The sequence below is a fragment of the Chrysemys picta genome, chromosome 12 (assembly GCF_011386835.1).
Source record: "Chrysemys picta bellii isolate R12L10 chromosome 12, ASM1138683v2, whole genome shotgun sequence".
Classification (NCBI taxonomy): domain Eukaryota; kingdom Metazoa; phylum Chordata; order Testudines; family Emydidae; genus Chrysemys; species Chrysemys picta.
In genome coordinates this window covers 49,268,150-49,289,941 of record NC_088802.1, presented here as the reverse complement: position 1 = coordinate 49,289,941, position 21,792 = coordinate 49,268,150, and the positions used below count along the sequence as shown (strand labels likewise).

Here is a 21,792-nt window from a genome sequence, read left to right as displayed (position 1 = left end):
ACATACATTCTTTCTCTCCTCAATGTAGAGTTCAGACTCCCTGCATCTGAATCTGAAAGTGGAGGTGCGTACGTATTGGCATGTAGCTTTGGTTGGCTCTGCCTTTATAGCTGAAGTCAGAACGTTGCCGTATCAAATGGATTGTGTCTTAATTTGTTTGAGATTACTCTCAAATGAATCAAGACATGATCCATTCAGATATTGCTACAAAACTCCAAGCTCAGTGGAAAGAAAACCGTATAATTTCTTCAGACATAGTCAAACGTCAGTGATGTGGGAGAGTTGCTTCATGTTGTCTGGTCATGTTGCATTTTTGTGCTTGAACCCCTGTAACTTTACAAAGAATCATTTCCTAACCTATTTCCTCTCTCTCACTGATTCAGTCTTCATCTTTAACTGTATATAGCTCTGGTCATTCCATTAGTGGACTTTTGGACATAAAGTGGAGGAAGAATACAAAGGGATTTTTCCCTTCTATTGTCTCACATTTTCCTCGTATTCCTTTTTTTCTGATTTAGTTTTGCTTCGCAAAAAAAATGTTTAGCTTTGCTTTCGGACTTTATAAGGCAAGTGGGTTTGGGCAGGAAGGAGACCTAAGCACTTGTCAGATTCTTATCTGCTGTGCTGTGGAATTTTGTATCTTTTAGTATGAAAAATGTTGGTTTTGCTGTTAGCAGCGCATTAAAAATAGTCTGTGTGACTATCTGATAACTTGAATACCTTCATCCTTTGTCTAGTTTAGGTCTCCACTGAGAAATTTTATTGCATTAACAGACACACGAGGGTTAACCATGATCAGTTTACATGATTTTGAAGATTATAGTCCTTGTTAAACAGTGTAGACATTATTTTAATATGTGTTAACGAACCGTATGAATTTCCCAGTGTAGACCAGATCTAGAGGGGAATGTTTCTTTAGGCAGTATGACTAGATTGTCTAAGCTGTGCTCCATAACTGAATGATATGTTTGTGTTGCCAGTTGCCAGATATCCATACGGTAGCTGAAGAAGAGGAACAGGAGGCATGGGTAAATGCTTTGCTTGGAAGAATATTTTGGGATTTCTTAGGAGAAAAGTACTGGTCTGATCTTGTGTCCAAGAAGATCCAAATGAAACTCAGCAAAATAAAGGTATCTCTCCTTGGGGGGGTTGCACTTCCTATTCTCCAACATAAAAAAGGATATTTTTTAAGTTTTTTGTTACATGATTTATAAAAAGTATTTATTTAAAAATACTTTTTGAAATATCTTGTAGTTTGAAATAGTGTCTTGAGCTCTGTTAATGACAAAAGGAATAGTTAGATGTAATCCTGCTCTGCCACAGATTTCACAGTGGCATCTTGGCCACGTCACTTAATCTGATTGCAAAATGTAGATAGTAGTAATTGTTTGCTTCATAGGGGTGTGGAGGCTGAATTCATGGATGTTTGCAAAACACATAGAGGTCCTCTGATAGAGGTGAAAAGTATTACTGTATTAGCATTAAGCAGTAGTATTATAGCATTTTAAGCTTGCTTGACCAGCAAATCTCTAAGGCTAATGTTGCAAACCCATTGTGCTATAGTGTATTGTTTCTCTACTCACTGGCACATCTGAACAGGAACCCCCGATGAGGATTCAGGATTTCAGTGAAATGCAAACTGCTTTTAGAAATGGTATATTGACAACAGGAAGGGGTGGGGACCAGGTAGCTGTAATTGTGCCCATATGAGCACACTTTAAATTCAGAAATCTGTTACAAACAAGGATTCTCTGTGGGAGTAGTGGTAAAGACAGCAGCTATGTGAAGGGCAAAGGGGTATAATTGTGCTGTCTAATGCACAAGCTCAACAAAGAAAAGGAGAGAGGGTTTTGACTGACTTTCGTGGTCTGCCCCTTGCATTCTCAAACTCTTCCAAATAGCAGCAGCTAATCACAGGTTTGTTCAACAACTCCTGGGGTGGGGTGGGGGTGTTTATCAGTCTGTTCCTAAACACAAAGGAAGGAGTGGACCTGCTGTCACCAGCACTGGAATTTAGTTGCCAAAACCAGCTGTGTGAGAGTGCGCTTTGTACTACCCGAAGTAAGCAATAAACTAATTCTACCCAGGGCTGTTTCCACAGCCACTGAAGCAAGCTATTCAAACATCTTGAGAACAGTTTGAGTGCAAAAAATTGGAATGGGGGAGAGGGGGAGAGAGAGAGAGAGAGAGAGGTGAAATGCTGATAAACACCATAAATGTATAGGGCACTACTCAGTTATAAATATTCGCTGCTATTACAGGCAAAAATATGCAATATATTTTCTCTCATTTGCTGCCCTTCTGCTGCTCTGGGCCTTTCACCTCCTTGGCAGTCAGTGCAAATTCAGTCTGCTGGTAACAAAGGTAGTCCCTCTGATGGTTCGGTGTCCTGTGGGGAATGCGTTCATGATGTCAGTGCCGTCTCTTGTTGGGGGTTGTCCACAGCACAAAAACCCTACCCCACACAACAGGTACCCTAGGTGGTCTCAGCAGGAGGGCTTCACTCTTCAGGGTGGTGGTCTCTGATTTTGGGGCCTATGTCTGGTCCCTCATCCATTCACACATCCAGGCAGAGTTCCTCTAAGTGAAGTCCAGATGATTCCTCTGAACAGTGGGTGTTGGCTGCAGTTCTTTGCTTGGTGTCTCTCTTTTGGTCTCTTGTTTTGACCCTGTGAACTGCCCCTTGTTCATTCTTTGTCCTCTAAGTCCTGGGGTCTGTGGGCCCACTCATTTTTTGGGGGGGGGGTGGGCCTTTTGTTTCAGTGGGCTCCATCCACTGACTCAAGGTTCAAATAAGCCAGCACTTCTCAGCTTTCTTTCACATCACTGTAAAAGTAAAGTGGGGGAAACGCGCGATAAATCTTCCATGCTGCTTCTGGACTTCATAGGTGACCATGTAGGTTTCCTCTAAAGTCTTAGAAATAAATTTTTCCTTGAGTGAAAGAGTCTGAATGTGGCACAATATCTTCCCAAGCTGCTCCTGGCCGTGTGGCCCTGAAACACCCCAGATGCCATAGTCTAGCCTTTAATATTTCAAATGTTTCACCTTGTTCAGCAATGACTACATAGTCTGTAAAGTGCATGGTGAGGGCCCCAAGCAATGGCATTACCATGTGACTCCCCCAAATAGTGGTCACCTATCAGTGGAGAATGGGAAGATGTTGGGCTCTTAGTTGCCTCCCTGTTGGGTCCTGGTACCTTGAATTGCTGAGGTTATTGTAATCTTCAAATTTGTGCTCATGGTGTTCTTGTTCAAGGCTGTCCTCACCTTATGTCAAACAGCGCATTTAACCCTCTTCCTCTTGCAAGCTGCAGTACTTTATTATCTGACCTTTAGAGCAGTCTGATTACTGTGCAACCAGCTTAGAACAGACTCATCCCTGCTGAGCATCTTGATGTTAGGAACTTTCCCTTAATTTGGTTGGCTAAATTGCTGCCTTTTTCATTTCCCTCCCACACTTCTCCCCTTAATTCCTCCAGGAATCTCAGCAGGAATGTTATTACAGAAAATAATGCATCTGCCAGCTTTGAACTCTGTAATGCTGTCAGTGATGGCACCAATCTAAACCCAGCAGAAGTTCCCCTTGCCTACATTTGGTTTTAATCCATGCTGTGATAGAGGGGGAATTACTCTGTCTTGGGCAAAATTAGAAAAGGCAGCATTATCCTGGTTGGGAACAGTGCTGCAAGAGACTCAGTCACATCAGCATAGGGCTTGTCTTCATTACCGTGCTACATCAGCGCAGCTGCATCAATGCAGCTGCACCCATGTAGAACATGTGGTGAAGATGCGCTTTGTCGACGGGAGAGTGCTCTCCTGTCAATGTAATTACTCCACCTAAATGAGAGGCAGAAGCTGCATTGGCAGGAGACGCTCTCTTGCCGATTTAGCACAGTGTAGAAGTGCTTTAAGTCGATGTAACTTACGTGGCTCAGGAGGGTGGCTTTTTCACTCCCCTGAGCAACGTAAGTTACATCAACTTTAGCGATAGTGTAGACAAGCCTTAAATAATTTCTAATTACGGACTGCTTGAGTGTGTTCATAATGTACTTTCTCACCTACAGCATTTTCCTTGAAATTACTACTTTCCCCTAGTAAATAAAACAGCTGTTTAGCAATTTGTCTAATCTCTTCACTTAGGCAAGAAACATCTAGGAAGGAGGCAGAGAGGCAAAATATGTGTACTGTGACCGATGAGCAGCATAGCACAGGGCAGTGTGAGTTAGGGAATGTATGAGCCTCCAGCAACAAGAATAGAAAAATGAGGGTTCCTTCACCATGTATAACACAGTTTAGGACATGTATGTGTTTGAAATGATATAGGTAAACACTGGGATTCAGAATGAAAGTACCTTTGCATATAGTGTTATAAAAATCATATATACATTATTAAGATATAAATATATACTCATTCATATGCTTTTGTTCTAAATCCCTATTTTGTATGTTTGTGCACACACAGGATATAGTACTAGTAGCCTGATGTAGGATAAAAGGCATAGACCCCAGGCAGAGTTTGCTGTGGATAAAAGTAGTGATGGTCTTATTATTTTAAAATATCAGCCTAACTGCAGAATTTCTCCACTAAAAAGTGTGTAACTGCAGTTGGATGACATGTTTAAAAACAAAAAACCTGATCATTTTAAGTCTGGCAAACTGCCAAGTATCTACACTTCATTCTTGGTCTACACCTTTTGTTTGTTTTGACCAATAGAGCATACAGTTCATTTATCAGTCAAATGTGGGATACAAGTGTTTGACATGTATCAACCTAATGCTGTAGGTTGAAATTTGTATTCTTGATTGGGTGCACACAACTGATTGGAATGGAAATATTAAAAATGCATTGGCTCAGAGTTTATAAACCAAGTCATCCTCTAAAATATCATTTTCAAATAAAGGAATGCTAAATCCTAGAATTTAAATTTCTGCATGTAATCGTCATTTGTGTGTCCTTTAATTGGTAACTCAGCTAAACGTTTTCTCAAATGTAATATACTTTAACCGCCTTCCAAATATCACAGAACACCTGGTCTCTTTATATTGATTTTGTATTCTCTCCTTTCTTCCAGCTGCCATATTTTATGAATGAGTTAGCTCTAACTGAACTTGACATGGGAGTAGCGGTGCCGAAGATCCTTCAAGCCTTCAAACCTTCTGTTGATCACAAAGGTAATGACCACTTGGTTTGAACAGGAATTTTTGAGCTTGATGGTAAAAAGGGTATTCATTATGTTTTGCGTCTATTGCAGAATTAAAAGAACACTGTCAAGTTATAAACCATTTATTTTAAAAACACTTTACCCAGTGTTACTGATAACCTTTAAATTTTGAAACTAACCATGTAGTTACACTTTACTATTTGTGACTTGTTTAATTTTTCCGTTTCATTCAATTTGGACACATAATTAGCTTCACTTGTGCTTATACTCCATTTTATTTCTCATTTCCTGTTATTGTTCACTACTACAATAGATAGAAATAAAACGTTCCCTAGTCCGCAGCCTAAACTATTTCTACTGAAATATTAAGAAAACACAAACAGAACCATCCCACAATGGTTTCTCTTATGTTTGGCAAAACCTTTTTCTAAACAAAGCACAAGATCTCGGCTTAAACTATCTGAGTGCCCCTCTCTTATTTTCATTTGGCTACCATACCATTATTAAGAACGGATTTGTAAAGCTGTTGACATTCAGATTGCAGTGATTATAAAGTGTCTTTAGCACTCCAAATATGCTGTATGCCTGAAAAGTTGTATAGAAGATGTAGACTGGTGTAGGAGGCTGGGATCTGGTAAACCTGGGAAAAGCAGCCCACTTGAGGGTTCTCTTTAGCAAAACTTATTCTGATGAAAAGCCGACTTCCCTCTTTTTCCAGTTCTACCCTGTGGAATTGCTGAGAGCAGAATTTGGCCCATGGATTTCAGTATGAGTTTTGCTTGAGGGAGGAGTGCTAAATGAAGGCCCTAGAGGTTGGCTGTGCAAGGTACTGAGTGCCTGGCACCAATGTTATAGCTTTTATAGGTGAGCAGCAGGATGAATTTAAGGAAATGATATCCTCTTCCCAGCTGAAAACCACTACATTCACAGAATTATAAAGTAAAGTAAAATTTGAGGAAGTACAAAGTAGTAAAGGGTCCAGCATCTTTCTTCATGCCCAGAGAAGAATTGTGTCTGTACTATAGCGAACCCAGATCTGACTTCTGTTCAAGAGCTGCAGCCTTGCTCTATGTAAACAATGATTCAGCAAAATACTATAACTATTAAACCAGAAAACAAACATTGGCTCAGCTTTGAAAAGAGACTTCTTAAAAATAGCATTGTGGGGTTTTGTGTTTGGTCTTTCAATGTCAAAGGTGATGATTTTCTTACTGCAATCCCTGGGAGCTGAAATTCAGTCTGGGTTCTTTGTGGCATAACGTATCCCCAAAGCAAGGCATTTGTCATAGCTGTGACTTTGTCACCTTGGTATTTCATAAAGATGCAGGATCTTTTGTCAGTCCACTCAGATGAAGAATAGCTTAAACGTCCTTTTTGAAAAAAGTTCAAAGATTGACAGAGTGTTATAGCTTGAAAAAAGTCTGTCTGTTTTTAGAAGTATTTGATGTACACTTAGAGAGGGCAGGTAGGTCTTCCCCTCTCGTGCCCCCCCCCCCCCCCCCTTAACATAGACATCTATTCTGATAGATGAAACAGTTTGTTAGATAGGAACTAGATTTTGATTGTAGCCATTGGGCATGATTTTCAGCTGCCTCCTTTAGCAAACCTTTTTTTTTTTTTTTTAAATTCCTCATCTTCTCTTCTCTGTTTTAATTTTGATGGTGACTTGTTGGAAATGTTTTTGAAGGATCTAGTTGATCTACAAGGGCTTATTTGACCCAGAGCTTAGAAGGCTCTAATTGGTCTATGGGGAAATGCTCTCTTGAGGGAGCCTGTTGTTTACCATCCCTCCACATCTGCTTCATAACTGAGTCACTCTTTAAAGCCATTTTCCCATCTTTCAGATAGTTGAGCAGCAAAGATGTCAGAATAAGAACTTGCTCCAGCTGGCACTCAGTAACCTATGTCTGGATCCTAACCATACCCCGACTAATCATAGCATGAGTCAGCATGGATTTTAAATTGCCTCAGTTGTGGGGACTTTGGAGAACATTATAGAGCCTCTAAGTCACAGAGACTGAGTCAGCAAAAGGTTAAACTCCATTTATTTCTACAAACTTCTCAACATAGTGTATTCAAACGGTAGAGCAGGATTGTATCCAGCTACTTGCTTCTGTACTCGAGAAAGTGCACAGGTGTTCAGTGAAATTAATAGCCCCAAAGATAATTTTGCTCAAGACTAATGAAAATTAGATCCGCTGGCAGGGTAGATTAGAACATGTGACTAGGTTCTATTTCAGGCTCTCCTGCTGACTTGCTGTGTGCCTTAGGAAAGTTGTGTACATGCTCTATGCTCAGTTTCTCAATCTGTGAAACAAGTATAATCCCTCACAAAAGCATCAAAGGTTTACGTTTGAAGTACACTGATGTCATGGGATGAAAATAAGTACTAAGTAGTTTCCATTAAGTAGAACTTTAGGAAAATACTCCTGACCAACCGACTTTTCCACCAGTGTCCCTTACCAGGAATAAACATATTAAAGAAAGATAACAATGATCTTTTCCCAGAACACAAGGATGGTAAAACATACACACACTCATGCATAAGCCACCAGGTCTCTTCTCCAGTACTTCTTAGGGGAAATTTCAGTACTAAACTAGTTGATGAATTCCTGACCAGGGTGGGTATTTTCTGTCTTTTTAAATCTTGGTTCCTCTCATTTGTTTGCAAAGATCAGGTGACGATGGCTCACCAGAGCTGGAGACCTGTGGTAGTGTTGCTGTGCTTAGCTGCATTTTACTTACTTAACATCATATCCAGATCATCACAGTCTGCCCAGCAGAACTTTAGGTCCTGTCTACACACAAGTTTTGTACCAGTTTAACTATTTTGGTTAGAGGTGTGACTTTTCACCAAAATAATTAAATCAGTACAACCGCCCCTAATATGGATGCAGTTATTCTGATGTATAGCTTATTCCACTAAATTTACATAAATAAGCTATACCACTGTATACCAGTACTTTTGTACCAATATAACTGCATCCACACTAGGGCAGTTCTACCACTTTTGAATTCTATTAGTAGAGTTAAAGTGGTATAACTTCATGTTCAGGCAAGATCTTAGAAACATTTATGTTTACCTTCTGATATGAGATTTGGGGTGCTCTCAAGTTGGGGACTGTGCTTCAGGGATTTGCCGAAAGTCAATACACCTGTTCTATTCTAGGAAACATGGAAATCATGATGTGAGCATACACAACTGAGTGCGTCTCCTTAGTCTCAGAATAAATAGCTGTTTATCTGACCAAGACCCGTCATTTTTTAATTTGAGCTTGAAGATGAGTTTTGTTCCAGTGCAGTAAGATAACTGGTGAAGGTGTAGCTTAATCATTTGGAAAAAAACAGAATATCCAACAAGCTCTCCCTTCATCAAAAGGATTAGGATCTTTGAAAAAGCATTTCTGCCAGTTGACTAAGTTGATGCAGATTCTATTCTTGATGCAGATTCTAAACTTGGGAAATAACTAACTCTGTCTCTAGGCTAGGATTCCTTGGCTCCACATAAAAATGATGTAAAGTCAGAACTTTTTAACATCTGATAGACTCCTCTATTCCACTCTTCCATATTTCTTTGCCTAACTTCTATGTAAAGTTGTTTCATCAATTTCATACCTTATACTTGCTGTCTGAAGTGCTTGGCTGCAATATACAAGATCATCTTGCATCATCTTCTTAAAGGGCTGAGAGTCTGATATATTAATCGAATTAACTTAGTGCAAACTGTATGATGTCAGACCAAGTTTTGCAATGATTGACACTCACTGAAAATTGTAACACTTATCAGTTGGTTAATGCCATACACACACTTTATGGATGACACTAAAAATTCTGTTTTCTCAAATCAATGAAGGACACGAGAAGGCCTATAAGCTCTAATGTTCCTCTCAGAAGTGTGAGCAAAATAGTTTTGTTTTGCATAAACTTCTGACATTTTTCACTCAACTGTTTTTGTGTATTTAAAAAAATCTGTTCTTTACTTTTGTCATCAATTCTATTCCACATGTAGAATGCAGACTGTATACTTGGATCTCTAGTAGTCCTATCTTGAATTACTCCTTTTGTAATTCCATTAATTTCAATGTGGGATGCACATGTAAATTAGGGAAGAATTAGACTGCAAAACATGTTGTGACCTAGCTATCCAGTCTAGTGGCAGATGTTTGCCTGTACTCTCCAGTAAAGATGCAAAGAACTCTCATAAAAGTAGATTGCCAATAAGCTTTATATTTTGTGCAATGAAAATTGCACTCTGCTGATACTGGTCTCCACAAGTGGCAGGTTTATCCCCAGTATGTGCAAGCAAGGGCATCATTTACTGTACAGCAGGGGTCGGCAACCTTTCAGAAGTGGTGTTCCGAGTCTTCATTTATTCACTCTGATTTAAGGTTTTGCATGCCAGTAATACATTTTTAACGTTTTTAGAAGGTCTCTTTCTATAAGTCTATAATATATAACTAAAGTATTGTTGTATGTAAAGTAAATAAGGTTTTAAAAATGTTTAAGAAGCTTCATTTAAAATTAAATTAAAATGCAGAGCCCCCTGGACTGGTGGCCAGGACCCGGCAGTGTGAGTGCCACTGAAAATCAGCTCCCATGCCGCCTTTGGCACACGTGCCATAGGTTGCCTACCCCTGCTGTAGAGCAAGGGCGGGGGAGGGGAATTGCCTCCTGTGACCTTGGTGTCCCCCCTTCCCCCCCCAGACATTTCGCAGGTGTATATGTTCCATTATGTCTTCTAATCCCCCGCCAACTTTACAGAATATAATATAATGTTCTATATGCTGACACAATTTTGCCCTATTTCTCCCACCATCAAAATTTTTCTGAAATGATGCCCATCTCTGGAAGCTGAAAGTTGTTAGTATACAAAACCCATCAGCCTTACTGTGACTTTTAACAGAAATAACTGAACAGAATACAAAAATACATATTACACCAAACCTTGATTAAAAAACAGTAAAACTGCATTAACTGCTCCAGTATATTAAGCTTTATTTATTCTAAGATTTTGTAGACAGATTCACTGATAGTGAGATTCAACAACTTTTTTTAAATTGGTTTCTAAAAATTTTTATTCTGGAAATGCTTGTTTGAATTATTAAGAATCTGTTTGGACTGCCAGTTCTGACTTAGTACTTCAGTTCTATGTTCTTATCTTTGTAACAAATGTATCGCATTTAAAAGTCAGGAGACTGGTTTTATGAGATTGTTGTGTGTTTTGGTTTACTTTTGTATTTACGACAGCACTACCATTCAGTAAAACTAATCCTTTCGGTTTCTTGTTTACAGACTAGTTATAGCAGACAAGTGTTTATGGTAGGATTCATAATCCTTGTAATTGCAGTCACGTTGTCCAATTACGTGATGTTTTAGTTCCTGCATTTTAGTAATTCTTGTAATAAACATGGAACCGCTGCAGTAATCTTAGTTTAATTCTCTTTTGGCCCTAATTTTTAAGGGGATATATGTGAATATGACAACAATCATTGGAAAATATTTTTATTTTTGCATAAGCAATGTGGACTTACTTGTCAGTAAGTTCTTTAGCATAAAGGTAATTTAGGCAACTTTCTCAATCAAAATTGCAGTTTTGAATGAAATGTTGTGGTTTTATGCTGTTTGAGGCCACTTCACGAAGTCTATTTGGGTCTTAAAAATGCAGTCATGTACAATATTTGAAGAACTCTTTTTCAGAGCCTCACAAACAACAAATTTCCACTAATGCTTGACTTCAAGAAACAGACATTCTGCTCATGTGGCTTTCAGCATTTGAGCAATTATGGACCTTGACAGAGAAAGCAGCTTTTTAATTTAAACAGTACTTGTGTTAATATAACCATAACTTGATAAGAGGTGCTGTGGTGTTACTGTATCTTCATCAAGGTTAGGCCACAGACAACTTGATGACTAAATTGTACCATGACGTGGGAGGCGGCTATCTTTTTTTTTAATACTAACAAATCAGTCACCCTGAGTAGAAGAGAACATCCTTTCTCTCAGTAATCTGATTGAATTGTTTCCTTAGCTTAATTTAATCAATTGTTAAAACATCATTGAAGTTTGGAGCATGCTAATTACAAAAAGAGTTGGTCTCAGCTGTTCAGACCTGTGATATCTGGTTCCCAATGCCATCTTTAATTTCACCAGCAGAAAGCAGAGAGGGGAAATTCTGCATAAATTGGCATTTGTTTCCTTGTTTAGAAACATAATGTGAAACAGTCAACTCACATTCATCTGAATTGTAGAGACGTTTTATATTAGTAACTGAGGAAACTAAAGACAATTTGCCTTCAGAATTATTTCTAACTGTATGATGATAGCAGACTTGGTATACTTAGTGGCCTGCATCCTGGAATTTGTGGTTTCAGGGTTGGACCCTGTATATGGCATTTCAGTTTTGCTTATGTGTGTTTGCAGAAAAGAGAACCATAGATACTTTGCATTCACATAGGCCTAAATTTTCAAAAGTGACTAGTGTTCTTAGTGAATCAATTTTTGGTTGCCCAACTGGAGACAGTTCAAAGGGGCCTGATTTTTCTGAGTGTTGAGCACCTGCCCTCTGTATATTGGGGCTTTTTAGGGGGTCTCAAATTGGGCACATAAAATCACTAATCACTTCTGAAAACCTAGATCTGAATTTTTTGTATTCAGTCTCTTCAAAAGGTTTTGTTTGAATTTTAAGAGGGTGGTTTTTACTTTTTTAAAAAATACTTGAATTCTATTCATATTGATCTGCAGTGCATTAGAGCACTGCAGCAGGAGAGTGTTTATTATTATTCACATAAGGTAAACTATTAGAGGAAATAAGGCCATTCAAAGAAGAATTCTTTTTTGTATTATGGAGCTTTAATGTGAATATATAGAAGTCATATCTCAAGGATTGTTTGGGTAAGATCATGCAATATGAGACTGTCTGATACCTTCTCTGAGGGGCTCTATCTTGCCATTCAAGAAGGTGTGGCATTCTCCTTCCCTTGCAGAGGATGTATCAGAGGGTCTTCCCCAGCTCATTTTTTACAGTGGCTTAGAAAGGATTGTGACCCTATAGAGCCAGTAGAGGGAGTGATTGTCTAACTTATAGGCAGTTTCATCATTTAATGTTGATTATGATGATATTGTATAGATTTCTGAGCACCATAGTAGAACTAGAACTTCACTAGTAATTATTCAATTAATTATTTTGGTATTTTATCAAACCACTAAAGTGGGGGTACAGCAGGAATGTGGACTACTGGAAGTTATACATGCACATAACTTGAAGCTAGTCTTCCCTGAATTGCTAGCTGTGTAGTGCCTCGAAAGAGTGTGTCAGGCTCCATCCAGGAGATTCTCTATCCGCTTCTTTGGGGGGGGAGAGGGGGGCGGAAATACTGAACGTTTATTCCACTGAAACTCCAGATCACATTAGAGGTTTCATGCCTCTGACCACCCAATGGCTCCTCATGTTCCCAAGAATAATGGGCCTCTGGTATGGGAGGCTGCTGCGTGAAGCTGACCAGATGGGGACTGTACCCTTAGCTGTCAGGGATTCCACTGCAGTTGGAGTTCAGAATAAATGTTGAGTTGCAAAATTTTTCTAAATGTTTTTATGATGGGGTGGCAGTTTTTGTTCATGTCCTAGAGTTCCTCATTTGTGAAAATGGAGCATTTCTCTGTAGCATGTTCAGTGGCACCTGTTTATCTCTACTTTCCATATCACAGATGGCCTATAGCTCTTCACATTTGACAATCACTTTATGCCTCACAGGAGGATAAACAGCACCATGTCTAACGGTTGCATTTAGGAGCAAGGATGTGTCACTGATAAGGGATAGGCACACATATCCAAGTCTCCAGAAATTCTCTTGGTCACTGCGATAAGAGGCCACCTGTACAAAGTGAATGACAGTCAGATGATTGAAAGTGCAAGTTAAACATTACACTTATACAGCAACTTTCATGAGTGATATATTTGGAGTTAGACCTCAGGAAAAAGTTAAATTTGAGTTAAAAGTGATTGAGCATTTATATATTACCTCAACAAGTCATGGTTGACAGCAGAAGAGTTTTGACAAGTCTTCATTTGGTAGCCTTGGGATATAATGTTTAAAGAGATATCAACTAGCCCAGGGATTCAAACAATTTAAAAATAATTTTCTTTTATGAAAACTAAGCAAAAATGTTATACTCACATATAAAACAATGCCCCAAAGTTTTGGAAGTTGAACCATAATGGCATTACGGTAGGGCGGGCTCGCCACATAGCGTAACTGACACATCTTCATTACCTGCACTGTCCAAGCTGAGTGAAATGTGAAAAGTAAACAGCACAAGTGGTTAAAAAGTAAGATATTTTTAAAATATTTTCCATTTTCAAAAATCTCTGGTCGTGTTAGTAACCCTATGAACGCTTCTGTTCTAAAATTATTTCTAGCTTGACATCACTTTAATATAAAATGATTGTGTAAATTACTCTAAGTTGCAATGTCACATTTTAAAAAATTTAATTTTTTTATTAACAATTCTAGGGCTTTGGATTGATTTGGAAATGTCCTACAACGGGTCTTTTCTAATGACCCTCGAGACCAAAATGAATTTGACCAAACTTGGTAAAGAGCCTCTTGGTGAAGCACTGAAAGTTGGAGAGATTGGCAAAGAAGGGTAAGATATTACTGCCCAAGAAAGAAACCAGACGTGTGTTTAGAAAGGCAGGGCTAATTCTACCCTCAGATATTACTGCAGTTTAATTCTAGATCAGTGGAAGTTGATGTTTGTATCCGAAGGCTGAATTTGGCCTTACGTGTATAATAACATTTGGAACCAGTCAATTACTTCTATTTATTGATATTTGATTATCTTCATAAACTAACTTTTTATAACAAGATATTATACTTTATTATATCAGTTCTTCATTATGTTTAGACAATAGATTTTGATCTTAAGGTGTCTTCTACTTGCATTAGACCCCTGGCAAATGCTGAAGATAAGTCTGTATACAAGGTATAAATATGCTCTCCAAATAGGACCTATTTAAAAAAAAAAAAAAATTATAAAGCTTTTTTAAGCAGAACAAAATACTTTTTTTTAATCCCAAATCTTAGAACATATAGACATTTAAATTACCAATAAATAGATTTGAAAAGACTATTTTAAAATCAATTGAATTCATTCATTACCTGATAAGTTCTGATTTCATTATTCTGTATATTTTCTGCAAGAAAAAGACAAATGGTGACATTGTGAAATGCTAACTTCTAAAAGGAAAAATGTTGATAAACTAAAATATAGGTATTTGAACATGTATAAGGTCTCCTTCCAGTGTTCTTCTTTGACACTAATAAGTATGAAATAGAAGTATTTAGTTTAACTGCAAATATTGGATAAATACATTCTCAGTGTAACTCCAGTGGCATTGGTAGGCTCCCACTAGAGATTAATTTTGTCCATTCTTGCTGTGAAATTTTTAACATATTCACCAATATTGCAGAGGATACCCAAGTGTACCTAAATTAGAACATAAGAACGGCCATACTGGATCAGACCAATGGTCCATCTAGCTGAGAATCTATCCAGTCTTGTGCAGGTGGCCAGTGCCAGGTGCTTCAGAGGGGATGAACAGAACACGCAATCATCGAGTGATCCATCCCCTGTCATCCACTCCTAGTTTCTGGCAGTCAGAGGCTATGGACATGCCGGAGCATGGGGTGGCATCCCTGACATCTTGGCTAATAGCCATTGAACTTATCTAATACTTTTTTGAACCCCATTATAGTTTTGGCCTTCACAACATCCCCTGCAACAAGTTCCACAAGTTTACTGTGTATTGTGTGAAGAAATACTTCCTTTTGTTTGTTTTAAACTTGCTGCCTATTAATTTCATTGGGTGACCCCTGGTTCTTATGTTAAGTGAAGGAGTAAATAACACTTTCTTATTTGTTTAGCTCTTTCGACTGCCACTGCACATTAAGCGGATGTTTTCAGAGAACTATCCACAATGACTCCAAGATTTTATTTCCTGAGTAGTAACAGCTAATTTAGATCTCGTCATTTTGTATGTATAATTGGGATCTTGTTTTTTCCATTGTGCATTACTTTGCATTTATCAACATTTTGAATTTCATCTACCATTTTGTTGCCCAGTCACCCAGTTTTTTGAGATCCCTTCGTAACGCTTTGCTCTCTGCTTTGGATTTAGCTACCTTGAGTAATTTTGTATCATCTGCAAATTTTGCCACTTCACTGTTTACCGTTTTTCCAGATCATTTATGAATATGTTGAACAGCACTAATCCCAATACAGATCCCTCGAGATGCCACTATTTGCCTCTCTCCATTCTGAAAACTGACCATTTATTCCTACCCTTTGTTTCCTGTCTTTTAACCAGTTTCTCATCCATGAGAGGACCTTCCCTCTTATCCCATGACTGCTTACTTTGCTTAAGAGCCTTTGATGAGGGACCTTTTCAAAGGCTTTCTGAAAGTCCAAGTACATTATATCCACTGGATCACCCGTATCCACATGTTTGTTGACACCCTCAAAGAACTCTAATAGATTGGTGAGGCATGATTTCCCTTTCCAAAAGCCCATGTTTACTCTTCCCCCAACAAATCGTGTTCATCTGTGTGTCTGATAATTCTGTTCTTTACTGTAGTTTCAACCAATTTACTTGATACTGAAGTTTGGCTTACAGACCTGAAATTGCCAGGAGCCTTTTTTTAAAAATGGTGTCACATTAGGTATTCTCCAGTCATCTGGTACAGAAGCTGATTTAAATTATAGGGACCACAGTTAATAGTTCTGCAGTTTCATATTTGAGTTTCTTCAGAACGCTTGGGTGAATACCATCTGGTCCTGGTGACAGATTCCTGTTTAACTTACCAATTTGTTCCACAGCCTCCTCTCTTGACACCTCAGTCTGGGACAGTTCCTCAGATTTGTCACCTAAAAAGAATAGCTCATTTGTGGGAACCTCCCTCACATCCTCTGCAGTGAAGGCTGATGCACAGAATTCATTTAGTTTCTCTGCAATGGTCTTATCTTCCTTGAATGCTCCTTTAGCATCTCAATCTTCCAGTGTCCCCACTGATTGTTTGGCAGGCGTCCTGCTTCTGATGTACTTAAAAATGTTTTGCTATTAGTTTGAGTCTTTGGCTAGTTGCTCTTCAGATTGTTTTTTGGCCTGACTAATTATGCTTGTACAATTGACTTGCCACAGTTTATGCTCCTTTCTATTTTCCTTAGTAGGACTTCCAATTTTTAAAGGATGCATTTTTGCCTCTAACTGCTTTTTACTTTGTTTAGCAATGGTGGCATTTTTTTTGGTCCTCTTACTATTTTTAATTTGGGATATAGATTTAATGTGAGCCTCTTTTATGTTTTTAAAAGTTTCCATGCAGCTTGCAGGCATTTCACTTTTGTGACTGTACCTTTTTATTTCTGTTTAGTTTCCACATTTGTGTGTAGTTCGCCTTTCTGAAATTAAATTAGCGAATATTATGTGAGCATAAACCAATATGGATGTTACATTTTCAAAGACCTTTAGTTATTAGATAGTTCTCAAATTATTCTTGTATAGTAAATAAGCAGGCAAGTATTAATGTTTAACAAATGGAGGGGAAAGTGAGTCAGAGAGGTGGAGCAATTTGCCTAAGATTACACAACTATGGCAGAACTGAAAGTAGAGCCTAGGTTTTTCTGACACCTATTTTCATCCCTATTCATTGGCTCTACATACCATTCTTTTGTAGTTGTCTAGGTATGTGCTGTTTAGGCATTAGACTTGACTTGAATCTCTCATGCGCAAAATTCTAAATGCTGAATGTGCCTTTGGTGAGTCCATAGTGGTTTTCCATTTTTCTTTCATAAACACAACGCTCCCATTTGTGCCTGAGAAATCAATACTCTGCCCAGTTTCTTCTTTAGACTAGTAGGTATTATGTGGTGCTACTATAACACAAATAATGTTGCAAGTGAATGTGAAAGGATAGCTGCATCCTGCATGTCAACAGTTCAGACGCTCCTCAGTAATTTTACTGCACAGTGTGAATAAACACGTCCACCTTTTAAAGTCCAATTTTGTATATATAACAGTTCTATTTACCACCTATGTTTAAATGAGAAATGTCTCTTAGATAAACTGGCTAGAAATTACATACTGTATCCTATCTAACTTGTATTTGTGCTATTTTTGTTTCATTTTTTTATAATGTGTTTGGATTCATCATTCTGTGGATTTGTATTCATCTGGTGAGTGGTATTTGTCAAATATCCAACTAATTTAGCTGTGGAATGTTGATTCTTTTTGTGCTATATAAAACCATTCAATGGGTTTTCTTTCTCTAAGTTTAGAAGGAAAAAGAATCTTAATAATGCACTAAGGCTAGGTCTATACTACCTGCCTGAATCGGCGGGTAGAAATCGACCTCTCGGGGATCGATTTATCGCGTCCCGTTGGGATGCGACAATCGATCCCCGAATCGGCGCTCTTACTCCACCAGCGGAGGTGGTAGTAAGCGCCGCCGACAGAAAGCCGCAGAAGTCGATTTTGCCGCCGTCCTCACAACGGGGTAAGTCGGCTGCGATACGTCGAATTCAGCTACTCTATTCACGTAGCTGAATTTGCGTATCTTAAATCGACTCCCCCCGTAGTGTAGATGTACCCTAAGTTAGAGGCTAAGATAATAGGTTGCTCTCAGCCTCCTCATTTGCTGTTGCTGCCCCCTAGTGTCTCAGTACTATCGAGCCTGGATATAAAAACACCATTTCTGAATCCTTGGAAGCTAAGAATGCTCCTAAATCCATATGTCCTATGCTAGTTTTGCTATGTAGTGAAGTCAGACTTTTAAGTAGCCACTGGGGTCCTAGAATTTGCATGATTCAAAGTAACTCATTTTCTCTTCCAGCAACAAACTAGAATGTCATAGTAGTTCCTGAGAAATCACCAGTCCCTGAACAGTAGGCAGACTCCACGATTTAGTGCATATCCACTGCCAACAAATCCACAAAATATTCTTGCAAATCTAACCTTTTGCTGGTATATAAATAACTATCCCTTAATATTTAATGAAAGCTAATTTGCATGCTCAAGACATAACCTGGTCCATTCTGAAGTATATTAAAGTGAGATTTATAGCAGTGCTAAATGACATGACGTAAAAAGTAAATACAAGCAAAAACATATTAATGACCAAATTCTGCACTGTCGCAAAGATAAATCTGGAATCTGAAGTCAGTGTGTGGGATTCTGCTCTGTTTTAATAAAGTAAAATGTGTAATGACTCCACCAAAGTCTGACAAATTATTTTTGATTTATATCCGTGTCACTAACACAAAGAATGTGATCCTAAATATTAAAAGGAGCTTTTCCACACAATGCGCGCCCCCCCCTCCCCCATGGAAAAAAACAAACACCTATAGAGGTGGAGATTCTGCTTCCCCTCCCTCAAGCCTACAGAATTGTCTTTTGTATGGATTTATATCCTTGCAAGGAAGGAACAGTCTTTGAAATACAGCGGGCAAACACATTGATTCCACACCTCTCTTTTTTAAATTTACCATAGTTTGAATTCTCACACAGCAATCATTTACAGGTAAAGTAAATGTTAATATCAGTAACTAGGCAATGTATACTTTGAATTTAGAACTAAAACTGTAGTTCAGATGGCCTCTCCTAAGTGTGCATCGTGCCCAGGGCCAGATGTTCATCAATTTGACCCATGGACACTTCCAATATACTTTTGTTTTTACCATATACAATGGATACTGTCTGAAGCTTCTGAAAATTAAATGATATATGAAGAGTATGGAAACCTTAGTAGTAATCACAGTTCAGTTCTGATCTGCACAGCTCATCTTAATTCAAACTATTAAATTAGCCCAGTGAAGTATTTGTTCAGATTGTCAGGATAATTGCTATGACAAATTGAACTGAACTCCATGCTTCTGAATCCAAGTTTGATAGTCGTTGTCCGTGCCCTTCACTGGAGAAGGTAGATGGTAATATGCAAAACTATTTCATAACTGGGGGGGGGAGGGGGGAAATGACTTCACTTACTTCAGTTCGGATAACCATACTACAATGTAATTATCTCCATAGTTGTGCAGGTATTTCTGACAAGCACTTTAAAAATAAAACATAGCCACATAATGGTGTAGCATGGCCTTGCAAAGATTCTCCAACCCAGACCTAATCTGCTCACCTGCCTTTACCATGACAGTAATAAAGAAGTGAGATATTACTTGCCTATCTGAAGAAATCCTTATCCCCAGGCCAGTTGTCGAGGTAGAGTTTTGAAAGACTGGTGTAGCGTGAGAAGCAGGCTGAAGGTCCATCATATCAGGAACATTTTGATCACAACACTGCTGTCGCTATCCTATATAAAAAACCTTTTTACCCTTCTTTGGCCACACGGGGGGGGGGAAACAACAACAACAAAACAATCACTTCTAGGCAAAACAGACTGGAAAAAGGCATATCCATTCTAAGTAGGGATGCCAAGGAAGCATGATAGATTGAAAACTTTCCAACAAATCCTTTGGAAACTGAAGTTTCTTGAGTGGTGAAATGTTACCTCTTGGAGCGTGTGTTAACAGACAGCATTGGGATATCTGACTTTTGGCATGAAAGGGTTAAGTACTATGAGGAAATAGCCATAAATAATGAAGCCATCATAAATAATTTCTCATTGAGTGAGTGAAGCTTTCTTTCAACATCTTTTCTTCAAGTAATCTTACTATTATGATATGTCCAAAATGCTTTACAAATTGTAATCCCTCACAATGGGACAATTGAGACAGGGAGGTTGAAGGACTTGCCAATGCATCTCAGAGAGTCAGTGGCAAAACCAGGAGTGGAACTTCAAACCTCCTGGCTCCCAGCAATATACTTATTCTGCCAGACCACAGTGCCTAACACACAAACCTTTATTCTGTCAGTGTCTCCCCATACCACACTTCACTGTGTGTGCCAAAGCAGTACTTGATTTGAGTATGGGTGAGATTTGTATAAACAAGTGGGGAAATCTCAGTTAACAGTGCAGACCATATATAAATGAACGTAGGCAGTTGACTGAATGTGACCTTTACTGAAGTGCCTTGAGCCAAATTGGCTCTGGAGCTACAACAGACAAAAAATCCCAAACAGCTGGAAAAAGACATCTGCCTCATTTGAAAAAGGCAACAAAACTAGTTAGCTTTAAGTTGCTTTCAGTCGCTCATATTGATGAACATTTCCAGCATTATTCTATCAAAAACAGTATCTTGCCTTTAATGTTTTGGACCGTACTCTGAAGTGTGTTGGGATATTAACCTGCTGGAGAGCACTTAGACACAAAATGCAACTCTGAGACACTGCCAGTGAGCAAAATGTGAAACGGCTATTCTATAAACAAATGACTGTAGCAGGTCTCAGACAGCATACCAGAGATTTCTGTATGCAAATACAGGCAAGCTAATCTACATTTAGAAATGCAATGCAGTCTCCTGCACAATATAATTCCTCTTAGTTGTTATACTACAGAGAATTCTTTCCTGGGAGCTGGCTGGTGAGTCTTGCCCACATGCTCAGGGTTTAACTGATTGCCATATTTGGGGTCGGGAAGGAATTTTCCTCCAGGGCAGATTGGCAGAGGCCCTGGAGGTTTTTAGCCTTCCTCTGCAGTGTGGGGCACGGGTCACTTGCTGGAGGATTCTCTGCACCTTGAGGTCTTTAAACCACGATTTGAGGACTTCAATAACTCAGGCATAGGTTAGGGGTTTGTTACAGGAGTGGGTGGGTGAGATTCTGTGGCCTGCGTTGTGCAGGAGGTCACACTAGATGATCATAATGGTCCCTTCTGACCTTAAAGTCTATGAGTCTATGAGTCTATATACTATGTAATAATACAGGGTACAAGTGGCAGTTCTGTAAAATCCCATGCAGTCAGCACAAGAAGGTACTTTGAGAATGGCACTCCCTTCTGTTGTGATCATGCAGTATGATCCACTCATCATATACTGAGATTGGAGATAGTCTTTGATGTCACTTAATTTAATGCAGAGGACTTGCTGATGTCTTGGCTGGTAGCATCACAGTTGTGGGATTATTTTAGGAATGCTCACTGGGACTATTGTGAGAGTGACCTCTTTTAGCCTTGGTGTAAAAGCACTTGGTATTCATCACTTTTTTAGGTGCTCTGATACAAGGAGGGAGCTACAGTGGGGTTGTACCTATGAAGAAGTCTTTGAGGAAGGTCAAATCCAAACCTCACAACCTGGATCCTTGCTAGTTAAAATGGAATTTGAGATTATTGCCCTCATTCTTTACGCATGCTCTTAGGGAAGAATGCTGTGTACTGGTGCATTGTACTTGAACTGTCCTTAAGATTGCTGTATGGAGTCCCACCTATCTAAACATCTTCCTCTGCCCACTTATATGGGCAGTGACAATGGCTTCAATCAGTGTTCTGCCTGGTTCCTTTGAAAAAGGGAAACATGAGAACAAAACCAGAAGAACAAAAAGGAAAGAAAACCCAGCTATAAATTGCATGTTCTTAACAAGCTATGAAATATTACATAACTAAAATTACAATCCTGGGTAATTGTCTGAAATTTTTGTTTTATAACTGCTTAAAACTCTCTTGCTCTTGCATTACAAGAGATATATTGTCA

The 21,792-nt window shown here is 38.8% G+C and overlaps 1 protein-coding gene across 9 annotated transcripts in view; it reads left to right on the top strand.

Moving 5' to 3' along the window:
- TEX2 (testis expressed 2) overlaps positions 1 to 21,792 on the top strand; it is a 112,259-nt gene that overhangs the window by 78,578 nt on the left and 11,889 nt on the right. For 6 of the 9 annotated variants that reach the window (XM_005282896.4, XM_005282897.4, XM_065563598.1 and 3 more), the window contains 3 exons: positions 981 to 1,130; positions 5,074 to 5,173; positions 13,674 to 13,806. In XM_005282896.4, the coding sequence (XP_005282953.1) occupies positions 981 to 1,130; positions 5,074 to 5,173; positions 13,674 to 13,806 (383 nt within the window). Of the gene's footprint in view, positions 1 to 980; positions 1,131 to 5,073; positions 5,174 to 13,673; positions 13,807 to 15,529; positions 15,701 to 21,792 lie in introns of all 9 variants that reach the window. The other 3 variants (XR_010591890.1, XR_010591889.1, XR_010591891.1) reach the window with 1 other exon arrangement.